Genomic DNA, 22,260 nt, shown 5'->3' with positions numbered 1-22,260 from the left:
CGGTTTTAAATTCTTATCATCTTATCATGTTAAATTCTTATCATCTTGTTTTGAAAACCTATATCACTATTGATTTTTGTTATTTTTTTCATTTTGCTTTTGTTGTTTTTTTGTTTTGTTTTGTTTTGTTTTTTGTTTTGACTGTTTGCTTCTTGGTTTTTCTGGGGTTTTTTTCTTTAAAAAAAAAAAAAACAGGCAGGAATCAATGCACAACTTATCGTCAAAAAAAGAGGCTCCTGCTAGCTTCTGCCACTCCCTGGAAGTAATATCCTCTTTTTGCATATGTGTAAGAAAAGTAATTAGAGATTAAATCTTGCACATCAGATTTCATTTGTATCTCTTCCTCTGCCTTGTTTTTATTGAAGACTATATAAAGTAAATAGAAGATTAAAGCATGTCTTATGTAACCTGACCTTTGTTCCTGTTTCCAAGCTGTTTATTTTATGCATCATTCATTTGTAAAGCAGTCACAGCACCTACTGGGACAAAGGGTAGTGTGTTGTTTGGGAAAGAGAAGTTCAGAAAAAACACATCAACCTTCTGATTCTGCAGAGCCAATTCTTTCAATGTGAGACTGTGAGAGGAAGGAAAAAGCTGAAACCTTGAAAATTTTGCCATCTGGGTGCAAAGTCCATACTGAAGCTTCAGCTCAGCAGTCTCTACACAGAGACACACCAAACTCTCACTCTTCAGTATCCTACTGACCTGGCTGTATCAGAGGGACTTTCATCTCCCAGAAGTCAAGCCTAGGAGCATCTGTGAAACTAGGTGTGGACACAGCATTTCAGGTGAGCACTCATCCCAAAGCAGGAACCAACTGTTCCTGCTATAGTTAGTAAAATACAGGATTTATGCTAAACAAGTAGATTTTACTTGCTTTGGGTATACACAAAGAGGAATGGCATGCTGGGGTATGTTAACATGCTTAAAATTATAACTTTTTCACTATCTATATGTTTTCCATAAGATCATGTGCTATATCCTAAATATATGTATCACAGATATATCTGTCTGTACAGAGTTTTCTGTGTAGTTTAGGCCAACCTAGACTTACTTTGTACCCCAGATTGGCCTCAAACTCATGGCAATCTTCCTACTCCAGCCTATTGAGTGCTGGTTTATGGGCATGCACCCACCACCATGCCCAGTGATAATGTTTATTTTAGAAAAGATTTAAGTCCTGCTTTTTGGCATGCCATTCATCTTAAGAAAGTCAAATCACCGTGCTTGTTGCTGCAGATACAGCTCTGTGACACACTGCCTGCCTGGCAAGTGCAAGGTCCTGATTGTCAGCACATAAGATGAAACAAAACAAAAATACACAATGCTTATACTGTGTTATATGCAGAACATGCAGATAAATATGCTGTTGGAAAAGGATTAACTTCAGTTTAAGAAACAAGGAGGGACATGATTGAAACCCAACAGAGGCAGGTAGGGAAATATCACAGCAAAGCTCATTAATATGTTCAATTAATAGGAATCAATGTGCAATTGTTCAAAGGGAAAGGGGAGTTAGGAGGATGAAAGGAAAAGATGAGAAAACATGAGAAAATGGAAACAAAATCTTGTAAATGAGGAAAAGGGAGGTTGAAGAGAAGGGGATGGGGGAAAAAAAGAAACTAAGATATATCATGTACAAGTACAAATTCCCTGTGATGAGTGTGATCATTATACCTATCTATTGTATCAAGAAACAATTTAAAGAAGAAAAATGGGTTAATAGTTATATGAAGTGCATTTTCTAATTAAAAAACATAAAATATGTATCTGACATCTAATTTGTCCAGGGAAGCTAGTGAAGTGCAAAGAAACACTCTGTGAAGCATCTTTTGTCAACTAGGGAAAGAGTAAGGAGAGATTTGGGTTCTTTTCCAGAGGCACACGGGGGGAGTGGAGAGCACTGCAAACCGGACAGCCTCTTACCCTTCCGGTTACCTTGCTGGCAGGCAGTCCTTTCCTTGATTGGAAAGATGATTCTCCTTAAAGTCAGGAAAGCATTAACAATGATACAGACCAGACTGTTTAATAAAATCATACAGCAAACAAGTGTTACTTGAAATATTTCACCTGTAATGCTACTAACACAGGCTATTTGCCTATGTTGTTTCAGATTTGTGCTTAAACTCTGTAGGTACATGTGAGCTCTTTCCTGTCTTGCATTTTCTAATTTTATTTTAACATCCTCTTGTACAGCTCCATGTATGATGTGTTATACCAGTGTGTATTCTGTCAAAGCCTTAGAGTGGCATTGCCCTGCTAGATTTTATTACTGTTTCCTACTTCTGGCATTAGAATTTTGCTTAGCACGTGTTATGTTAGTGTCCCTTTATAAACTTTATTTTTCTCTGTTTATTTTTCTTTGGATTTGTTTCCACTTCTAGAATGGTGGGGTCAAATATTCTGGGGTTCACTCCTGAGTTGTCACCCCGGCCTTGTGTCGCTGGCTATGGCGGCAGTGTCAGATTCTCTGAAAAATCTCACTGTTCCATCTATTGGGCACTGCACTTAGTTGTTTATGTGCATAGCTTTAGAGGCCAGGTCCAAACTGTGCAGTTCAAGAAATGCAAGCAGCATGACATCCTCTGGGTTTAACATCTCACATAGCAGCCTCATGCAGCCTCTTGTCCCGGGGGTGGGCTCTTGAAGGAGATGAGCTTGAGATCTGGGGAACTGAAGGCAGCAGAGAACAAGGCAGCAGGAACTTAAACCTCAGAGACCAGCAGTTATGTTTCATGGAAACCTCAAGTCAAAAGCCAACAGAATATCACTCTTCATCTGACAAAATTGGGAGCCTTAGCTGTCAGGGTTAGGAAAATCGCATTCCGTGGAGAAATGTGATGCCTTCACTGCAAGCTGATGAGAGGTGCTTCAGGAAATGATTAGGGAAAGACTTCAAGGAAACAAGGTTCCATCTGGCTTGGATCCTGCCAGAGAGCAGGATGAATTCTGGGGACTGCTGTCATCAAAGGAGCAGAAGGGGAGGAGCAGAGTGAAGCCAGTAACACTGGCACGTGGACCAGGCAGAGGACATCTGGGCCTTTTTTCATTTTCTTGCTTGCTTTTGTCTCTACATCCACATGATTATGGAGTTGTTTGAGTTTTTAAGTATTTTTCATACAATTCCACTATGATCACAAAGTGGCCTTTTGAGGCTGATTTTCTAATGCTGCTTTTCTGTGAAAATACTATGTTTTCAGGGCTGCTTGTATTACTTTCTCAGATTCCTAATGGCTTCAAGTGGCGCAGTGAGCTGCTTCAGATAAGCGAGCTGTGGTGAGAACAGCAGCAGAAAGGGAAATACACGCAGTAAGCAATGAGTTTCTCCTAATACCTGTGGTCAAAACTTTACAATTGCTTGAATCTGTTAGTAAGGCATCTGGGGTATGTAATAATAAAATCAGCACCATTTGTTGAAAGGACTCATTGTCTATCCAACCCTGAGCTGCCTAACCACCTTTGTGGGAAATGTGTTGATTTTGCACTTTGATCTGCCCAAACTAGTTTGTGTATTCCAGTTAGAGAGAGATAGCCCTGGCAAGGGTCCCAGCTGCAGCCTACAGCGCCTCCAGTCAGCCGAGACAGTTTCAGCACTCACCAAAAAATTCTTTGTCATCTGCAAAGTAATCGTTCAAATAACACGATAAGGGCATGAAAAAAAAATGATCACACAATGGAACAATAAAGCACAAACTGTTCTTTTCAGTGAATTAATAGAGACAACTAGTATAGCTATCTATATGCAATGTATTAACCAGCTTTTATCTCCTATTATTTTGTTTTGAAACTCTGTACCATTGTTTTTTTTTTTTTTTCTTTTCATTTTTAAGATAATGTTTTGCTTCCTTTTTGTGGTGCTGGTGATGGGACCAGCAAACTTGCACATGTGAAATGAGTGTTCTACCGGGAGCCACATTTCTGTTTCTGTTTTTTCTTTTCTCAGAGACCACACTGCTGGATGTTAGGCATGATCCATCATTATTCCAGGTGGGAAGATTAATCCAGGCCCCATTACCTCATATCAGCTAAAAGCAGATTCTGTCTGCCTTTTAGAAATCCCAGGGTTATCCGGTGCTGGTCCAGAGCCTGACCTCTCATTTGGAGCCAGGCTTAGGACAGCGCTCTCAGCACTTTCTCTCTACTGTCACTTCAAGCTACTTTTCTGTCCACCAAAGGCCACACTTGCGTGACAGCCCATGGTGACGCAGGTTCTTTTTATGTAGTTGAGATGTTACAGATTTAGAAAAGCCAGATTTGATGCAGTGAATCCAATTTGCAAACACGTTGCTTTCCTACCACCTAGTAAAGCTACCAAGAGTCACAGACCCAAGAGTGAGGCTGAGAGGTGAAGACAGTCTCAAAAACGGTGTGAGGCTCAGTGACAGGACAAGAGTATCAGCACTGAACATGACTGGGCCATAATAATTTTCAAAAATATTGTATGTGCTTAAACAATGTGAAAATGCCCTGCAATACAATAAATGCATAAAAACATCATACACTGTAGTAACTCAAGTGGGGAGAAGCGACAGAAAGAAAGGGAAGTGAGTAATAGTAGTATTAGTAGCAATCAACACATTCAGTACTTTTCATATGACCATTGCTCTACTCAGCACATTGTGTGTATCTCATATGTAATCATTGCAAACATTATGTGTTAGCTAATTTATTATCTCATCTAGCTTTGGGGAAATAAAGCCACAACAGGTTAAGTCACTTTTCCAAAGTTACGTAGCTTGTTTCTGGAAGAACCGGAAGGATTACTGACAGCAGGTGAAATTCATAAGACGTTCTATGCTTCAAAATGTGCTTGGTAATATAAAGTGAAACTAATGGCTAGAATTTAAGTAAGGATAAGAAAGGTAACTGGAAATTTCACAAAGAGACTAGATTCTTATGCCTTCAACCAGTCTTGTGTTTCCGTAGAGTTGATGAGGACTTCAATGAAGTCTTGACAATCACTAAAGAACTTTCTACTTCTGTTTCCGAGCCTCGTCCTGCTCCTCTCATTCGTGGGTATTTCCTGATTATCTCTCCAGGCCAAGCCGTTCTCCAAGATGTTTCCACTGCAAGGTGCACAGATGTTGCAGATGCTGGAGAAATCCCTGATTAAGCGCATTCCGGCATCCTTAAAGGTGACAAAGGGAAATGCCCAGGGGAGGGAGCGAGACCTGCTGTGAAAGAGGAGAGAAGGCACCTGTCTTGAGCCAGGCACTATTTTATATTTATCCCATGTAATGTGTATGGTTTATCTGCAAGACATTTGTTAGTATGTGTGTTTCATGGAGGATGAAGAGGAGGCTCAGGCATTCACACTGACTGAGAAAATCATTCTCTTGCTTCTTTCCAATTAATTTTTAACAATAACCTTTGAAATGTTCCTAGAGTTTTATTCCAGAATGAGCTGAGATTACATATTAACATTTAATTACTCGTTAATGTCTACTTTTGAAGTACATTTGCCAAGTGAGAGGTGGACCCTCACGAGTTAATGATCATGAGTCTCTTTGCTGTTACTAACAGATCAGTTCCTATTTCAACTTAAATTTTTTGATTTCCCAATTCCTCTGAGCGTGATCCCTATCGGGTGCCTTTGGTACCTTCCTTATCCTTATACAATTGATTTGAAACCTTAAGATTAAATGAAATGAATGTACATAAATATTTACATCCAGAACTGTGTGAGAACAACTCTAATTATACATTTGGATATTTGCTCTTATTTTACATCAACTTTGTAAATGTTGGAGGATTCCACTCTAGTGTGTATTGTGTGTGTGTCTTTTTAGCAGAAAATTACTTATAAATTTGTGTACCTTAGAAATTATTTATAGGACATCCTTTCCTATACAATGTTATATATAATTCCTATGTAAGATTTTAGATAAGATGAGTTCATTAAACTTCATCATTCTCTAATAGACTTGTTATTCCCTTATTACAAAGGAGAAAATGTAGCATTCTTTTATTTATAGATCAAATGGTTTTAACGTTCATTCAGTGGAAACAGTTTAATAAGGCACTTTGCTGTATTCTTTAATTATTACCCAAATGATATCACATCTACTGAAGTCATCTACTTTCATGGAACTCACTAATATTACATACTATATAATCACTTCCATCCTACAATTCTTAATACTCAGGCAAATCCTGGAACAATAGCTCATTTTTCTTGGCTGTTATGTCAGGTAGACTCTACTGACTGTAATCTGAGATATTTTATTGGGATTGATGATTTTTAAAAATTCTCTAACCTAAAAGCTTTTATTCAATGTTTTATGATATAGAATTTTATAATATAAATTTCCCTTTATCTCTGTGTTACATGTACTCCAAACATTTTGAGAAAACACGTGATGATTCCCTGTGGTCTTTTCTTGGAATACCTGTGTGGTGAGAGTGTCTCTCTGGGCTCCTCAGCTTTCAGGAAGGCTGACCTCGACTCTTTGGTTGTAAACTGAATACGTGCATTTTTCCCTACTGGTAATACAGAACACTTGTATGCTAGGTACTTTTAATGGAGATGTAACCTAGAACTCACGATTATGCAACACTTACTTGAAACCTCATTGAGAAAATATCTCCATTCTTTAAGTACTAGATGCTAAATATATTTCATTAAAGTTATCAACTACAACTGATTCAAATGGTAGTAATTACTCTCCTATGCTTTGCTCACTATGTTCTGAGTTCAGTAGAAAAAATAGCTTAATTAGAACTTATTATTAATTCCAATTAGCTTTAATTAACTTAGAAATAGTGTCTATCTTCTTTTTCCTCTTGGTCTCACATCAGTAGTTGATGTGGGTGAGGATGTTGACATCATCCTTAAATCCTTTGTTTGCATGATGGGCATTATCACAGTGCACAACATCTATTCAGTCTTTGGTCCCTGGCATATTTTCATGCCGGTATCTGATGCTCCTTTATGTTTGTAGCTTTCATGAGGTCCATGATGGTAGCCACTACTGCGTTCCTCAGTCTCACAACAATACAGACTTTTACCATCCACAGGTTTGCTCTCTCTCATTCATGCTTATTCTCTCATCTCTCTTCCTTTCTCTCTCTCCCAACACCCAGTACAGTGTGGTGGAGGTGGGAATCCAAGACTGGATCCAGGCCATGAGATCCAAGATTATTCCCTTAGCACTAGTTTAAGGCCTCTGCCAGCAGATAGGAATTTATTTAATTCTCTAGAGGGTAATGGGGAATATTGGTGAAGGTGTTTTAAATATGCATATGACTTTTGAATCAAAAATTATCCTTTTGGATAGTCTAAGGAACTAGTAGATACCCATGCAAAGATTTTTATCCAAACATGTAGGAGGAATTATTTCATAAAATGAAAAGTTGAATACATTTAAATGGTAATTGATTGCTAAGTAACTAAGTGAACTGTGAAATGCCCATATAGTGGAACCATATTCAACCATTAGTAAGTAAAAATGAATTTTTATGTTTGCCAAAATAGAAACATTCAGTGGGGGAAGAGGAACAACTATTGCTCGTTTTGTTTTTATAAAGTTTTTCACTGTGCCTGAATGGAAGAAAGTCTGGAGAAAAATAATATTAAATTCCAAAATAAAGAAAAATGCTCCTAGAAATCATTAATTTTATCTGCCTGAGTGCTTTGTGCATTATGATTCACATTTGATGGAAAGGAAAAGTCTTGGAACTGAGTTTTAAAAAGCAAAGAAGTACATGGAAGGGGCTGGGGATTTAGCTCAGTGGCATAAGCACCTGCCTTGCAAGCAGGCAGTCGTGAGTTCGATCCCTGGTACCGGAAAAAAAAAAAAAAGAAGAAGAAGAAGTACGTGGAGCTTGTTGACCTAAATTATCTATTTGGTTATTTATTATAGAAGTGATCTTTGTCCTGATGAAACAAAGCATTCTGCCATTCTTTCTTACTAAACTGCCTTTCTCACTTTCTTGGCATCCTGCAGGTTTATGGGACTGTCTTTCACATTAACCATGGAAATCCATTCAATCTAAAAGCCTTGGTGGACAAGTGGCCTGATTTTAATACAGTAGTTATCCGCCCTCATGAGCAAGTAAGTGCCAGATATGGAACAAATATTCTTCCATGTTCAGATTTGCTGTTTGTCTATTATGTACCTAGCAAAGCAGTAAAATCTAGAGATACAGCGATAAATCACAGCAGGGGTTAACAAGTCCCTGAACTCAGGAAGTAACCTTGCCAAGAACCTATAAGTAATTGATTTAGTGCAATCTCTGTCAAAATCGTCAAGATATAGGGTCAACCCAAGTGATCATCAATGACTGAATGGATTTTTAAAATATGATATATAAAACCTGGAATACTGCTTAGCCATAAAAATAAAGGAATTTTGCAATTTGTGATAACATGAATGTACATGGAAGCTATTATGTTAAGCAAGATAAATCAGGCATCAAAAGACACATCATATGTGAAAATCTACAGCAGTGAATCTCGTGGAAGCAGAGACAGAATGGCAGTTTCCTGTGGTTGGGTGATTATTGAAGTTGGGATAATGTTGGCCAAAGGATACAAGTTAGAAATGAGGAGTAAGTTCTAGAGGGCTACTGCACAGCATGGTGATTATAGATAATGACTTTAATTATCAAAAAATGCAGAGATAATGAATTGTTCTCACCACAAAATTGTGAAGTGTGAGGTAATGCACATGTTAATTAGCTAGATTTGTTCATTCCACAACGTATATACAGAATCATGCATTGCATAATCACTTTTTAGTCAATAAGGGATGGTATAGATGACATTGGTATCACGAGATCATGTCACCTAGGGACACTGTCTTCATTTCAGTTTCTGCAAACACAGTCTATGACATTTTTACAGAGACAAAATCACCTAGACTGCATTTCTAAGAACACATCCCCGGTGTTAAGCCACGCATGACTTCTACTCCAACAGACACTGCGTATAAAAACCATCACAATTGATGTGATTTAAAAAGTCAACTAGCATTTAAAAATATGATACAAGACAAAAACAATGGAACATAAAATATATACAGAATTATATTTTAAACGCAATGCAAAATATTTTAAAAGACTAAATCAATATATAAAATGGAGAAGTACAGGTTAGTATTATAATGGAACTGAAATAAATATTTGATCTTTTATGCCTAATCTTAAACAATAAATGACATCTCTAGTGTCTTTCCTGACTTGCGAGTATATTTTTGTTCACTATTTCCACTACTGAAAAATATTCTCTAATTCTACCCTGTATAGTAATATTTTTTTCTGTCTCCTTTTTCCAAGTAGTCTGTTATTTAGTAATTTGAAGAGGACTTTCTGAATGTGTTTTGTTTCTTCAAATTATAATTGGTTTGACCATAGTATTTTAAAGGCAGCATTTCTGGTGGCTTTCATCTTGTATGGTTTTATTATGCACCAATAGAGGCTTTAAATCTAGAGTTACCTGCATCAGCTTTAACAATGCCATGTGCGTAGCTTGCGTTCTGCAAGGATTGAGTTGTGGTCAAATCTATTCTAGCAAAAGAAACTTTCCTTCATCCATTGCTTTTATCTTCCCTATGTTGGGAACAATTGAGATATAAAATACTGACAAAATAGGTGGGCCTTTCATTTGAAACGTTACTGTAGTATATGCGTAGAGGATGAGCATTGTTCTGGAATTTTCTGTTATTAGTTGAATATTTGAATCTCTTACTTTGATCTTAACATTTGAGTGATTCAGAAAAAGTAGGTTGCAGCAAAGAAATACTAATATTTCACTACGTAAAACATATTACAGAATGATAGAACTAGCATTACAACCACAACCTATAACTGATATTTTATTTCATAACAGGAGATGACAGATGACCTTGATCACTATACCAATACTTACCAAGTATACTCCAGGGACCCTCAAAACGCTCAGGAATTCCTTGCCTCTCCAGAAGTCATCAATTGGAAGCAACATTTCCAAATTCAAAGTAAGTAAGTGATGGGATGCATACTGACTGACGTTTGTGTCCTGGTAAATTCACAGGTACTTAGCTCCCTTCCTCTGACCTCCAGACCCTCAGCCCACTGCAAAGGAAGAAAAAAGACAAAGCCATTAACTATCGCAAAGAAATTCTGGCATATTTCGCAGCTATCCTGAGAAATCTTAGAGTGATGGGTGCCAGTAGCAGAGCTTTGCTGCTGCCCTCCCTGGACTATGAAAAGCCTGCTGTTTGCTGCATAGCAAAACTCATAATTAAGGGAACCAACAATGAGGGCTCATCTTTGCGAGGTGGATCCTCTGATGGGAGAACTCTTCCTCCCTCTTTTGGCTTGGCCTCACATAAATATGGAGGATGGAGGATGGTGTCTGCTACCTGTGATGACAGCAGCATAGCAGAGTATTTCACCTGCAAGCCAGCCTGGGTCTGTGTTTGTGATGTTAGTCTCAAAACAACCAGGAACAAAGAGAAAGAGAAGCCCAAGGTACAAGCACCATTAATCCCCTCCTTGCACTGAATTTGCTTTTTGCATTGGTGAATGCAAACAGGTAGCCCAGGCCAGATGCATTGGTAGGAAAGGACTGTTCCGGGGAATGAATACCAGGTGACAAGGTCGATCAAAAGTCATTTCTGTAAGAATCTATCACATTACAATCATAGCTCAGTAGATGTTGGCTACCATTTTTGTATCTCATCACCTTTGATTATCAAAACTACATAATTACATAGTCCAGAAAATGTAGTTCCAGTCTTAATACTGACACTGTGAACACAACCATGAAAGAATTCAGGACTGAATATGCTTTCATTTATATCAAACAGGAAATTACACAAATTCTTTCCAAGTAACTAGACACCCAACAGCAGCGTTACATCCAGTACTAAGGTTTTCTGATATTTCCTGCTCTCCTGCAAGCTTCTCCCTAGAATGCACTTAAACCTATCATGACTCTTTATAAACCCATCTAGGTTCACAATCGGACCTGAACGAAGTGATACAAAATCTTGCAAAGTCAAAATCTTACCAAGTCAAACACTCACAAAACTTCCTCTATCTGGCATCTCAGACAGCTAAGAAACTGGCCCCTTCCCTCCTGGATACAAAGAATTTATCCCCGAGTGGTGGCAAGCCCAAGGCTATGTGAGTTTGATTACTATCTCTCTGTACTGTTCCAACTTTCCACTAAAGCACCCTTTCCTCCTTCTCTCCCTGTTTTTACTTTAGCCTCCCTAAAATGCATTCTACAGAGCACTTGATATTTTTTAAGTGCAGCTCAGAGCATGTCCCCACTCTGCTTTAAATAAGCCACTATCTCCACACTTACCAGAAACAAATCAAACCTTGGTCTCCCACGTGGACCTTCCTCCCCCTTGCCCACTCCTCTGACCACATTGGCTTTCTTCCTCTTCCTCACTCATTGCAAGCTCATCCATACTCCTGCACTCTGTTACTGCTATTTCCTCAGCAGTTTCTCAGGGGACAGAGGTAAGGACAAACCCGTATCTTTATATGCATGGACTTTGCTTTTTTCTTTGTCTCTCCACAGCAATGAAGACATGTTTAGGCTCTCACCCCTAAATGTTACCCATGCTGCCTTTTTGAATACATTTTGGGCCTTTGGTGGTAATGAGAGGAGCCAGAGATTCATCGAGCGCTGTATCCAGACTTTCCCCAGCTTCTGTCTGCTGGGGCCTGACGGTAAACTTGCATCCTGGTGTCTAATGGACCAGACTGGAGAAACGCGGGTAGCAGGCACCTTGCCTGAGTACCGGAGCCAGGGTCTTGTCTCCTATGTTGTCTACACACTAGGCCAGACTATGGACAAGCTTGGTTTTCCTGTCTACTCTCACACAGACAAGAGCAACAAGGCCATGCAGAAAATGAGTTACACTTTGCATCATATCCCCATGTCCTGTGACTGGAACCAGTGGCACTGTACTCCTCTGTGAGGCTGGTGGTGTTGGGTGGGCCTGGACAGTCAATGGTGGACACAAAGAAAGAATACACTCTAATAAGAAAAAAAGGATGGGGGCTCTTTTGGGTTGTTTTTTTGTTTGTTTTTTTTGTTTTGTTTTGTTTTGTTTTGTAACAGGGATCAAACTCACAACTTCCTGCTTGCCAGGCAGGCCCTTATGCCACTGAGCTAAAAGCCGGCCCTCTTTTGGCTTTGAGTAAGTAATGTGAATGGTCAACCCAAGCACCATATTCACATGGTCAGATCACTTATGGACCTCCCTTAGGTTGCTCAACTTAAAGTAAGCCTTGATCTTGTACGAAGCCCAGTGGAATTGAGCTTCCCGCATTTCTAGGATGTCGGCTGCTGCAAGTGACAAGAGAAAAAGGGCAAAAAGGAAAAGCACACCTCCTTCCTACCCTTATATTGTATGCTAGTTCTACCCCCCCCCCGGGGGAGGGGCAGCACTCACTCAGCCAATCCCAGGGCCAGACAACAAACTAGACTCAGCCACCTCCATTGACTACAAGAGGCCTCAGTGGGGGGATCACTCAGACACAAACCATCACATTCCACCCCTGGACCTCCAAAGACTCATGCACATCCTTTATGCAAAAGACATTTAATCCATCTCCAAGAGTTGCCGAAGTACAAACACTTTCAGTATTGCTAAAAAGTCCAAATTCCAAAACCCCTCCAAGAGCTAAAGTCTTAGCTATAACATCCTATACAAATGAAAACAAAATTAAACCCTTCCAACATACAAGGATACAACATAAATATTACCTCTTAAAAAGGTACAAATGGTGATACAAATGATTGGAATCAAAACAAGTCCAAAATCCCGCAGTGCCAACTAAATCCTGGAGCTAAGTCCATTGTCAGTATTTGAAGCAATCTGGTTGTGAGCTCCCAAAGTCTTGAGTGACTCCACCCCATGGTATTTCTGGTGGTTTTAGCTTCCACAGCTTCTTTTCTCTTAGGCTTGTTCTTATAGGTTTTCTTAGAAGGTCCCACTGCTAGGTTTTCCAAATTTCTGTGATCTCCACTGCACATTTGGTTTCTCACTCACAGCTTCACACACTGGCCTCTCAAGGTCACACTGCCTGGCCTCTCAGATTCTTTGAAATCCAGCTGGAAGCCTTTTACAACTCAGAACTTGTGCATTCTCCATGCATCTAAAACCAGTGTCATGTGGATGATGCCAAGATCTGCTGCCAGTTGGAGTGGTAGACAAGCTTTCCTCTCTCTTAGCTGTAGAGGTTGAGTACCTGGATCACTGAGTATTCTCAACCTGATTGTGAGGAACAGCTTCTCTATGCTGCTGCCATTCTGAGACCTGGTGTGGCCTCTGCTGCCCCTCTGAAACACAGTGCTCTGTGGGTTTCTCCTTGAAGTACAATCCTTCACTTTTGCAGTTTTGAGGCTGCAAAGCTTGTGGACCCACTTTTGCTTGTGATGCCCTAGTGCCGTGCTTTATATTTCCTCTTCTTTCTCAGCAATAGAGATCTCAGCTCTGTCATTGCAGTCTACAACCTTATTGAAGCTTCATTCCTGGAAGAACTCACAATGTTTTAAATTACGCTGCTGGGCTCTCTGTTCTTGGTTCATAACATAAATCTGGCTAAAATCCTCCAGAAATAGTGATACCACCACATCAGTGTTTGACTACGTAGATATTTCTTCTGTAAGATTAATCTGCTGCCCTTAATCTTAGTCTCAGGCAAGGTCTCTTGACACAAGCAAAATGCAAGCAAACTTTCTACCAAGCCATAACATACATTTTCTGGAATCCAACAAATAATGCAGTCCTTTCCAGCAGAAACTTTCTGAACTTGGTCTTTGCTGATTTTCTGGTATTCTGTGCTCTGACCAGAATCTCCCATACAAAACAGCCTAAGACATTCCAGCTCTACTCCTTCAGGCAACATCTCCAAACCTTCCCAAATTCTTCCCACAGGCCGTTCCCAATCTTGAACCACATGGTCAGGTACCATCATGACAACTATGCCACTCTACTCGTACCAAATTGGCTCAGCGAGCAGAGTGGTGTGGCTAAAAGACAAACATTCATGGCAGTCACAAGCTGCAAGCACAAAAAGGACAAAAGAGGAAACCATGACTCCTTCCCTCCCTTAAATAGTATGTTGACTACCTGCCCCTGGATGGGGGCAGCACCCCTACAGCCAATCCTAGTGCTAGGCAATGAACCAATCACAAATGCTAGACTCAGCCACCTCCATGACTGCTTGAGGCTTTGGGAGGACACCCAGACACAAATCATAACAGGGGAAAAGAAAGCAAGACAGCAGATTCAGCATTGAAGACTCTGGATGCAGCATCTAAACCAGCAGTGTTGCAGACAGGTAAGAGGAGTGTATTAATCACCAAGTGGAGGCCAACAGTCCAAAGTTCAGTGTCTTAATATCAAAATAGCAGGCTGCCATTTCTATGAGTGGCTGGGAGGCCTGCCCTTCTCCCTGCAGGGATTCCCTGTGGCAGTGGCAGTGGGGAGGGGAGAGGTGGAAGAGGCAGGGTCACAGTGAGTCTGAAATAGGAAGAGGGGACTCAGGTATAGAAAACGGGCTCATTAGACCAGCATGAGGAGAGAGACCTGAAGATTTTTTGAGATGGAGAGGACAGCAAAATGCGCAGGGAAAGGACACTGCTCTGCACTCCTAAACCAGTTGATTTCACAAACGTGGCCTAACAGAGGAGCCTGCCCTGCAGACCCCCAAGGGAACATGGCATCATCGCACCTCAGCTGGCTGAGCCTCTGCTATGTCTCACCACTGACACACGTGGTGTGGTCTAACCACAGGATCACTGTTTCCCTCGTGAAATTCCTCCTCTACCAAGCTGCAATCTATACTTATACTTATCTATTTAGCTATAAGTCATCTGTCTTTTCTTTTTCTTTTGATGTTATCCCCAGGATCAAGAATTTTTATCTATATTTTTTTCTAGTAGTATTTTGGCTTCGACTCTTATACATAAGCCACAGATACTTCTGTGGCTTATGTGTTATCTGAGGAATGCGTTCACCTTCATTCTTTTTGCACATGGATTTACCCTTGTCCCAGAACAATTTGCACAAGAGAACAGTTTCCTCATTGAATGAACTTGATGTACTTGTCAACAGTCCAGCCAAAAGTATAGATCCTTTTTTCTGTGCATTTAATTTGTTCATGACTATAATTACTTTGGCTTTATAAAAAACTAGGAAATCAGAAAGCATGAGTCACCCTACTTTATTTTTTTTTTGTCAAGATTATTTTGGCTAGTAAAAGTCCTTTGCAGTTCAATATGTATTTTTGGAGTGGATTTTCTATTTAGGTAAATAAGCCCATCAGAAGTTTGATGCCAGCTTTATTACCTGTACATGTCACAATGGATGGATGTGTTGTCACTTAATGTTGTTAAGTTTTCCAATCCCTAAACAAAGAACATTTTTCAGTTATCTAAAAATTTAAAACTTTTTGCAACTTACTGCAGCTTTCAAAGAGAAGTCTTGGCTAAACTTACTACTGTGTATTTGATTCATTTAAATGCTGCTATAAGTGAAATTATTTTAATTTTATTTTTGAATTATTTATTACCAGTAAGTTGAAATAACTGGATTTTATTCAAAGATCTTGGATCACATCACTTTTCTGAGGAAGACTATTAGTTAACAGTAAGACTATTAGTTAATAGATTTTTATGTTTAGAATTTTTATATTTAAAGTCATATGTAAGTGTAGTTATAATCTTAGTTCTGCTTTTCTGATTAGATATTTTTAATTTATATTTTCTTCCCTACTTGCTCTGGATAAAATTTCTGGCACAACTTTAAAAGGTATGGTAAAATTCCACTTTATCTGATCTTATGTGGGAATTATGTATGTATGTATGTATGCACTTATGTATTTGTGACTCATTATGAATCACAGGCTGATCTTGAAGTTGCAGGAATTTTTCTGCCTCAGCCTCTAAGTACTAGGATGACAGGCATGTGCCACCACACCAAGCTTTGTGGGAAATTTTTACTTTCACTTTAGAGTATATCAGCTGTGGGTTTTCATAAATAGTCCTTATAGGTTGCAGACCTTCAGTTCTATTCCTAGCTTTCTAAATACTTTTACCATGAATGAATGCAAAAGTTTGACAGAAGTTTATCTTGTACTGATGAAATGACAACTTTTATCATTATAATAATTTTTGTATATCTACTAATTTTCATACATTAAGTAATGTTATACTCCTGAAATAAATTCTATAGAGCAACAGTTTACAATTATGTTGCTGGATTTCATTTAATAGCATTTTCTAGTATTGTTGTGTATATGTTCAAGAAGTATATTGGTCTGTATTTTTTATTCCTTCATGTTTTCTTCAAACTTTGGTGTCATGCAATTCTAGCTGCCCAGAAAGAGAAAGAGTTGCAGGCTATTATCTGAGTGTACACACACACACACACAAACACATTGAAGAAAATGAAGAAACAAAACTGAAGGAAAGTATTTCATTAGGCCATCTCTTTTTGTGGCCAACAAATAGTGAAAATAACACAAATGTTTCTCAAATGAGGAGAAAGACAATAATGGGTAAAGAGTATGTAATGGAACCTAACTTTACAATAAGAGCTTTCATTAGAGGCACAGGTAATAATAGGACTGATCCTCAGAAATAGTATTCTAGGTACTAGGTGCAAAACCAGAGTCTACATATTCTAGGACATACAGAGAGAGAGACAGAGAGAGAGAGAGGAGAGAGAGAGAGAGACAGAGTCAGAGAGAGACAGAGAGAGAGAGAGACAGAGAGACAGAGAGACAGAGACAGAGACAGAGAGAGAGAGAGACAGAGAGACAGAGACAGAGATGGAGACAGAGACACAGAGAGAGAGACTCAGAGAGAGAGGGCATTTAGAGTTGCCAAGTACTGTGGATGGGAAAAGGATCTGCCTATGAAGAAGTTTCATAAAGATTAACTACAGGTGACCACAGCAGTGGTGACATGAATATATAATTGACTCTGTTTTTACAGCAATATCCTAACTTGTATACACATTATTATTTGCAAAGGATGTACCAATTAAAACATGTAGAAACATATATGGGAATATTCTAAATACACAGCTAAGTCAAACACATAACTTACCTGTTTCTTCCTTAGAAAAAAACAGGATGAGGAACTACAGATGCCCTCATGGGAAACTTCTCCAGAGGGCTGTATTGCTGTTATTCCTTCCAGCTCCCCTGTGTACCTTCTGACATCCAATGGGCAGCCAGGTGATTCTTTTAAAAAAGATGAGACTGCCTGCTGGCAGTGCTGGTCATCATCTGTTCCAGTGTTAATATTCGTTAGTATGCACAGGCTTTCTTCTGAACTAAAGATCCACTAGGAATATGCAACCATGGATAATGAAAGTAACCAAGATAAAAAAAATTGTATCGACTGACCTCAAAGAAGTCACCAGTTACCAAGCTGTTTTGTGCACCTTCCTTTCCTTGCAACTCACAAACACAGCTCCGTGAACTACATGGAAGGGAACTTACTTCACAAACAAAGAGGGAGCAAATGAGTTGTTCAAAGGTATAGGATGACAGACTCATGGCCTGAATGCATATTGGCATTTTTTCCTCTAGTTTTTTGCTGGCTTAGCATTTGCTGAACTTTTTACCTGCAAGAAAGCTTCTCTAACAGTATTTGTGCATTAGTCAGTGGAACAATTTCTGACTTTAAACTCACTGCTCAGAATCCGCCATTACTTTGGTTCAAGAAGTGAGGTAAGCTTCCATAGTCAACATACAATTTCGGTGAAAAGTGTAGTTCGTGAAAAAACAGTAATAACATAACTACTACAGGCTATTTGAGCACAAAGATAGACTTCGAACAATTTTTCTAAATCCCTGAAATAAAGCCACACCATAGATACTAAAATTCCATCATTAGAGAGTTTAGTGTACTTGTGAAACATTCTCATGCTGCTCACTAAAATTATTAACAAAACATCATCATAGATGAGGCTCTGATTTACCACAAAGGGAATTTGGTTTTTTTCACTGTCAGCTGTTTTCTCATAGGAAAAACTGAGCAAAATGACTTCTTTCTGTTAAAAAGGCATCTATATGAATTATCAGATTTGATTTGTTTTAATGTTTCCACTCCAAATTCTGTAACTTCATTTTTAATATTATGGGTAAATCTACCCTAGGATACAATAATATGGCTAAAAGCAAGGGCTTTTGATTAGGGTGAGACTGGGTTTAAATAATGAAGTTAGAATCTTCCTCACTCTGATTTTGGAATTTTACAATATGACTGAACCTCACAAATAATCAATTGCCATCACAGAAGAAGGAAATAATAATGCTCATTTTATGCACATACAGACAGGTATAAATATGCAGTCACACATGTGTCTTATTGTATGCTGTAGAATGTAGAACCAAAGGTGGGTGTGTGTATCGTTATGGGCTAGCTTGTCAGCTATACAAAAGGAACAGGAGAAAAAACCAAAACATGGTATTGGGCAGAACATGAATTCACTCCAAAAAAAAGTCTACAATTCAAATAAAAGTATGTAAAAGGACTGTTGCTGCATTAGACAAGATTCAAATGAAACTCTTCAACACAGCCTTTTCAACAAAATAGATCTTAGTGCTAAAAGTAACCTACAAACTATGACCTTTCAACTCTCACTAATTGTGATTCAGCTATGACATGAAAGTAGTGAAAAACATTCTTTCAGTCAAGCTGAGATACAGATTTGAAGTATGATGTTCGCAAAATAACAGCTCCAGGAAATGAACCAAGCCTCCAGTCAGCTGGGGCATGTGTGACGGTGTGTATTATACATGGGTATATAAAATCTCAGTGACTCTAGGGTGGAAAAGAAGCAATTTGAAGTGTGAGGTTTCAGAAGCAAACTTGCTGTGCACCTCTGTCATCTCCTGAGCCATCACTGCACCCCTGCAATGATAGGACAGATAATGATCATCCAGCTTTGCCAAACACAGAGCATGTGACTATTTTTAAAAACTAGATTATTTTATTCAGTGCTCACAAGAATACCTTGAGGTAAGGTCACTACCATATTAATTTTGTCTGTGAATAAAGCCTAGTTTAGAGAACACTAGTTAGGACTGTAGGCTCTCAATTCTTCAGCGTGGAGCTGAACTGTACCTCATCCCAGAACCTCAGCTCTGTGCATAAGATTGTACTCTGGGTATTTCCAGCCAGCTAGTCATCTAGACCCTGCTGTCCCAGTATCGTCCATATCTGCAGTCACTGTGAACTCCAAACACTGAGCTTGGATCATCAGAGATAATCAATAACTAAAATGCAGCTTCATTTAAAATTTAGTTTAGACCATAACACTAACCATTCTGTCCAGCACCACAGTTCCACAGATTAGTCTGCCAATTAATGGAAGTGAGTATATTACTCATCTTCCTGTGCTTCACAATCTAAGAGAAACTAGCAGTTCCTCTCTTTTATAAATTTGTTGATGAATCAGGGAACATAGTTGTCAAAGAGTCTAGCGATGTTCTAGTTAGAAAAAGGTCTATGAATTCACTAGGGTAGGAAAAGATAGTGAGATCAGCATACCAGGTAATTTTTTGAATTTTCAAAATCTCAATTTGCACTTATCTAAGAATTTAAAAATGGAAAGTGGATCTCATTTAATAGTTTGAGGCTCTGTGGATAATATGCTAAATTTTGTTATTAAATTCATGTTTAGTTATGGAAAATCTTGAAATGCATATCAGTGCTGTAGTAGAATAATGCCTGTGAAATAAAAGCATTTCAATCGTGCAGTCAACACACGTTTAATGCTCTGTTCCTTTATTTATCTTTTCTACAGATGTCTCCTGATTCCCAAATAACACTGATGGAGAACAGGACAGAAGTGGCAGAGTTCATTCTCCTGGGCCTAACCAATGCCCCAGACCTCCAAGTCCTTCTCTTTGTAATGTTTCTTCTCATCTACCTCATCAATGTGGTTGGAAATCTGGGGATGATCGTGTTTATTCTCTGGGACACTCGCTTGCACACTCCCATGTACTTTTTCCTTGGCAACCTGTCCCTGGTGGACATCTGTTACTCCTCAGCTGTCACTCCCACAGTCTTAGCTGGGCTCCTGATGGGAAACAAGGTCATTACCTACAGTGCCTGTGCAGCTCAGATGTTTCTGTTTGCGTCCTTCGCCACTGCGGAAAATTTCCTGTTGGCAGCTATGGCCTATGACCGCTACGTGGCAGTGTGCAAACCCTTGCACTATAACAGCACCATGACCACAAGCATGTGTGCATGCCTGACCCTGGGCTGCTACATCGGTGGTTTCCTGAATGCCTCCATCCACACTGGGGACACATTCAGTCTCTCCTTCTGTGAGTCCAGTGTGGTCCATCACTTTTTCTGTGATGTTCCAGCAGTCATGGTTCTCTCCTGCTCTGACAGACACATCAGTGAAATGATTCTTGTTTATGCAGCGAGCTTTGTTATTTGCTCTGCCCTCCTTGTTATCTTGGTATCTTACATGTTCATTTTTATCAGCATCCTAAAGATGCATTCAGCTGCAGGATACCAGAAGGCTCTGTCCACCTGTGTTTCTCACTTCACTGCTGTCTCCATCTTCTATGGGACTCTCATCTTCATGTACCTGCAGCCCAGCTCCAGTCACTCCATGGACACGGACAAAATTGTGTCTGTGTTCTACACCATAGTCATTCCCATGCTGAACCCCATGGTCTACAGCCTGAGGAACAAGGAGGTCAAGAGTGCATTCAAAAAGGTGGTGGAGAAGGCAAAATATTTTCTAGGCATGTGAATTTAACGTTGTAGAAGTCTGGAATACTCTAGCTTTATTCTTGTTTGATTTTCTTCAAGCACTTAGTGACATTTGAAGAACCATATTGACATGAATTTCCAGAATAGAGGCCTTTCCCTCTTTAAATATTTTTTTAGAACAGGGAAACACTGTCAGAGATGTATTACATAAAGAAGAACACAGAAGAGGCAGTACTAAGTGTATGAATTCTGCTTGTTGAAATACTGATTAAGGAGGTAATTTTTCACTCTTCCTGCATGGATTTCTTTGGCTATATGTCACTAGAGACACATATGTAAAATAGAGATGGATGCATCCCATGAACAGAAACCATCCAGGGATCCATGTGAGCACATACATGTGGGACCAGAAGGTTATCCAGAGGTAAAGGGAAGGTGGATAAGATTTAACAAAAATAATTTACATATTTAATCCAGACAGTAAAATATAAAATTGTGACTCATGGTTATGCTTTGTTGAATAACTTCTAAGGATTCTCATTTGATATACTAATAGCCTTAAATGTGTGTTCACATATTTTATGAAGAGATACAGAATTTAAGTAAACCTTAAATGAATTTAAGTATATCTTAAATTTCCTGTCTTGGCTGCAGTCATTTTGTAGAGTATCCATTTTCACTTTGTACTTGTCAGAAGGATGAATTAGCCATAGCATAACGAAGTGGGTGGGAGAGAGACAAAGGTATTTTAAGATCTATGACTATGTGATTACTGACATCTACACTATTTAAAAATTCTTTAAGATATTAGCAGTTTCTATATTTCCCCTCTTTGCAGGTACTTGGAGGTACCTAACATTGTTCCTTACTTCTACATTTGGTTGAGTTATGTCACCTTACTGTCATACCCACTGTTTTTTGCCTCATGCCATCCACACTGATCTTGATACTTTTTCACAGCCCCGTACACTTTCCTGCCATGGAGCCCTTGTGGGGAAAGTAACCCCTCTGGAAAAGGGCTCCTTGTTTCATCCAGGTCTCTACTTCAGGTATGATTCTATCGTGCCAACCTTCCTGACATCCGACAGGACACTCACTTTCCCTCCCCAGGCATGAGTCAGTGTGATTCTGGGCGTGGAAACCCACCAGAGGGTTGTTGCCAAAATGACATAAAAGGAGAATGGGAAGGGAACATAGGTGCTTCTGGTTTTCCTGGAGAAACTCGCCGAGGCTGGTTCTCCTGATGTCCTTGTCAATGGGGTTCAGAGAAGGCTGGTGTTTCTTTGGGGAGCTCTGGTCTTTGTCTTGTGCATTGGCTTCTTGCCACCAGTGCAGATCCCTCAGTCTGCTGGCACAGATCCTTCATCCCACAAGTGCAAACTTTCTAGCTTCCTTCCCTGGTATTGGGGTCTTTCCAGGGAAAATCCTTGATGCGGACTTGCATGAGACATTGCTGCCGGCTCTTGGCCTCTGGCTGGTCTTCTGCCAGTTTCTTTGTGTCTGTAGCATGTGGGCAGATCTTTTGTACTCTTCTGCACTTGATTTTGTGAGTGAATAACATG

At 39.4% G+C, this 22,260-nt stretch overlaps 2 protein-coding genes across 4 annotated transcripts; both read left to right on the top strand.

Moving 5' to 3' along the window:
- Positions 1 to 470: 470 nt before the first annotated feature.
- On the top strand, positions 471 to 11,995 carry LOC100730253 (glycine N-acyltransferase-like). Of its 3 annotated transcripts, none has more exons than XM_013146455.2 (7): positions 471 to 788; positions 3,944 to 3,987; positions 5,040 to 5,135; positions 7,947 to 8,054; positions 9,830 to 9,956; positions 10,938 to 11,109; positions 11,516 to 11,995. In XM_013146455.2, the coding sequence occupies exons 3-7, from the start codon at positions 5,058 to 5,060 to the stop codon at positions 11,916 to 11,918; spliced, it is 888 nt and encodes a 295-aa protein (XP_013001909.1). In that variant the 5' UTR covers positions 471 to 788; positions 3,944 to 3,987; positions 5,040 to 5,057; the 3' UTR covers positions 11,919 to 11,995. The 3 variants fall into 3 exon arrangements, with proteins under 3 accessions (XP_013001909.1, XP_013001908.1, XP_003464227.1); XM_013146454.2 differs by lacking the exon at positions 3,944 to 3,987 and adding an exon at positions 3,224 to 3,309; XM_003464179.4 differs by lacking the exon at positions 3,944 to 3,987 and having other exon boundaries at positions 472 to 788.
- A 7,783-nt stretch (positions 11,996 to 19,778) lies between these two features.
- LOC100724076 (olfactory receptor 5B3-like) lies at positions 19,779 to 21,809 on the top strand. The gene has a single exon (XM_003464282.5). The coding sequence runs from the start codon at positions 19,800 to 19,802 to the stop codon at positions 20,736 to 20,738; it is 939 nt and encodes a 312-aa protein (XP_003464330.3). The 5' UTR covers positions 19,779 to 19,799; the 3' UTR covers positions 20,739 to 21,809.
- Positions 21,810 to 22,260: the final 451 nt, after the last annotated feature.

The sequence above is a fragment of the Cavia porcellus genome, unplaced genomic scaffold (assembly GCF_034190915.1).
Source record: "Cavia porcellus strain 051 isolate PalLab524CR breed Dunkin Hartley unplaced genomic scaffold, mCavPor4.1 scaffold_17, whole genome shotgun sequence".
In the NCBI taxonomy this organism is placed as follows: Eukaryota; Metazoa; Chordata; class Mammalia; order Rodentia; family Caviidae; genus Cavia; species Cavia porcellus.
The sequence above is the reverse complement of the archived record's forward strand: the minus strand, read 5'-3'. Positions and strand labels throughout refer to the sequence as shown.

Excerpts from the sequence above, each read along its gene's own strand:
- LOC100724076 (XM_003464282.5), top strand. The coding sequence starts at position 19,800 with ATGGAGAACAGGACAGAAGTGGCAGAGTTCATTCTCCTGGGCCTAACC.
- LOC100730253 (XM_013146455.2), top strand. The coding sequence starts at position 5,058 with ATGTTTCCACTGCAAGGTGCACAGATGTTGCAGATGCTGGAGAAATCC. Across the intron at positions 8,055-9,829 it reads TTATCCGCCCTCATGAGCAA|GAGATGACAGATGACCTTGA; the intron begins GTAAGTGCCAGA and ends ATTTCATAACAG. Across the intron at positions 9,957-10,937 it reads GCAACATTTCCAAATTCAAA|GTTCACAATCGGACCTGAAC; the intron begins GTAAGTAAGTGA and ends AAACCCATCTAG.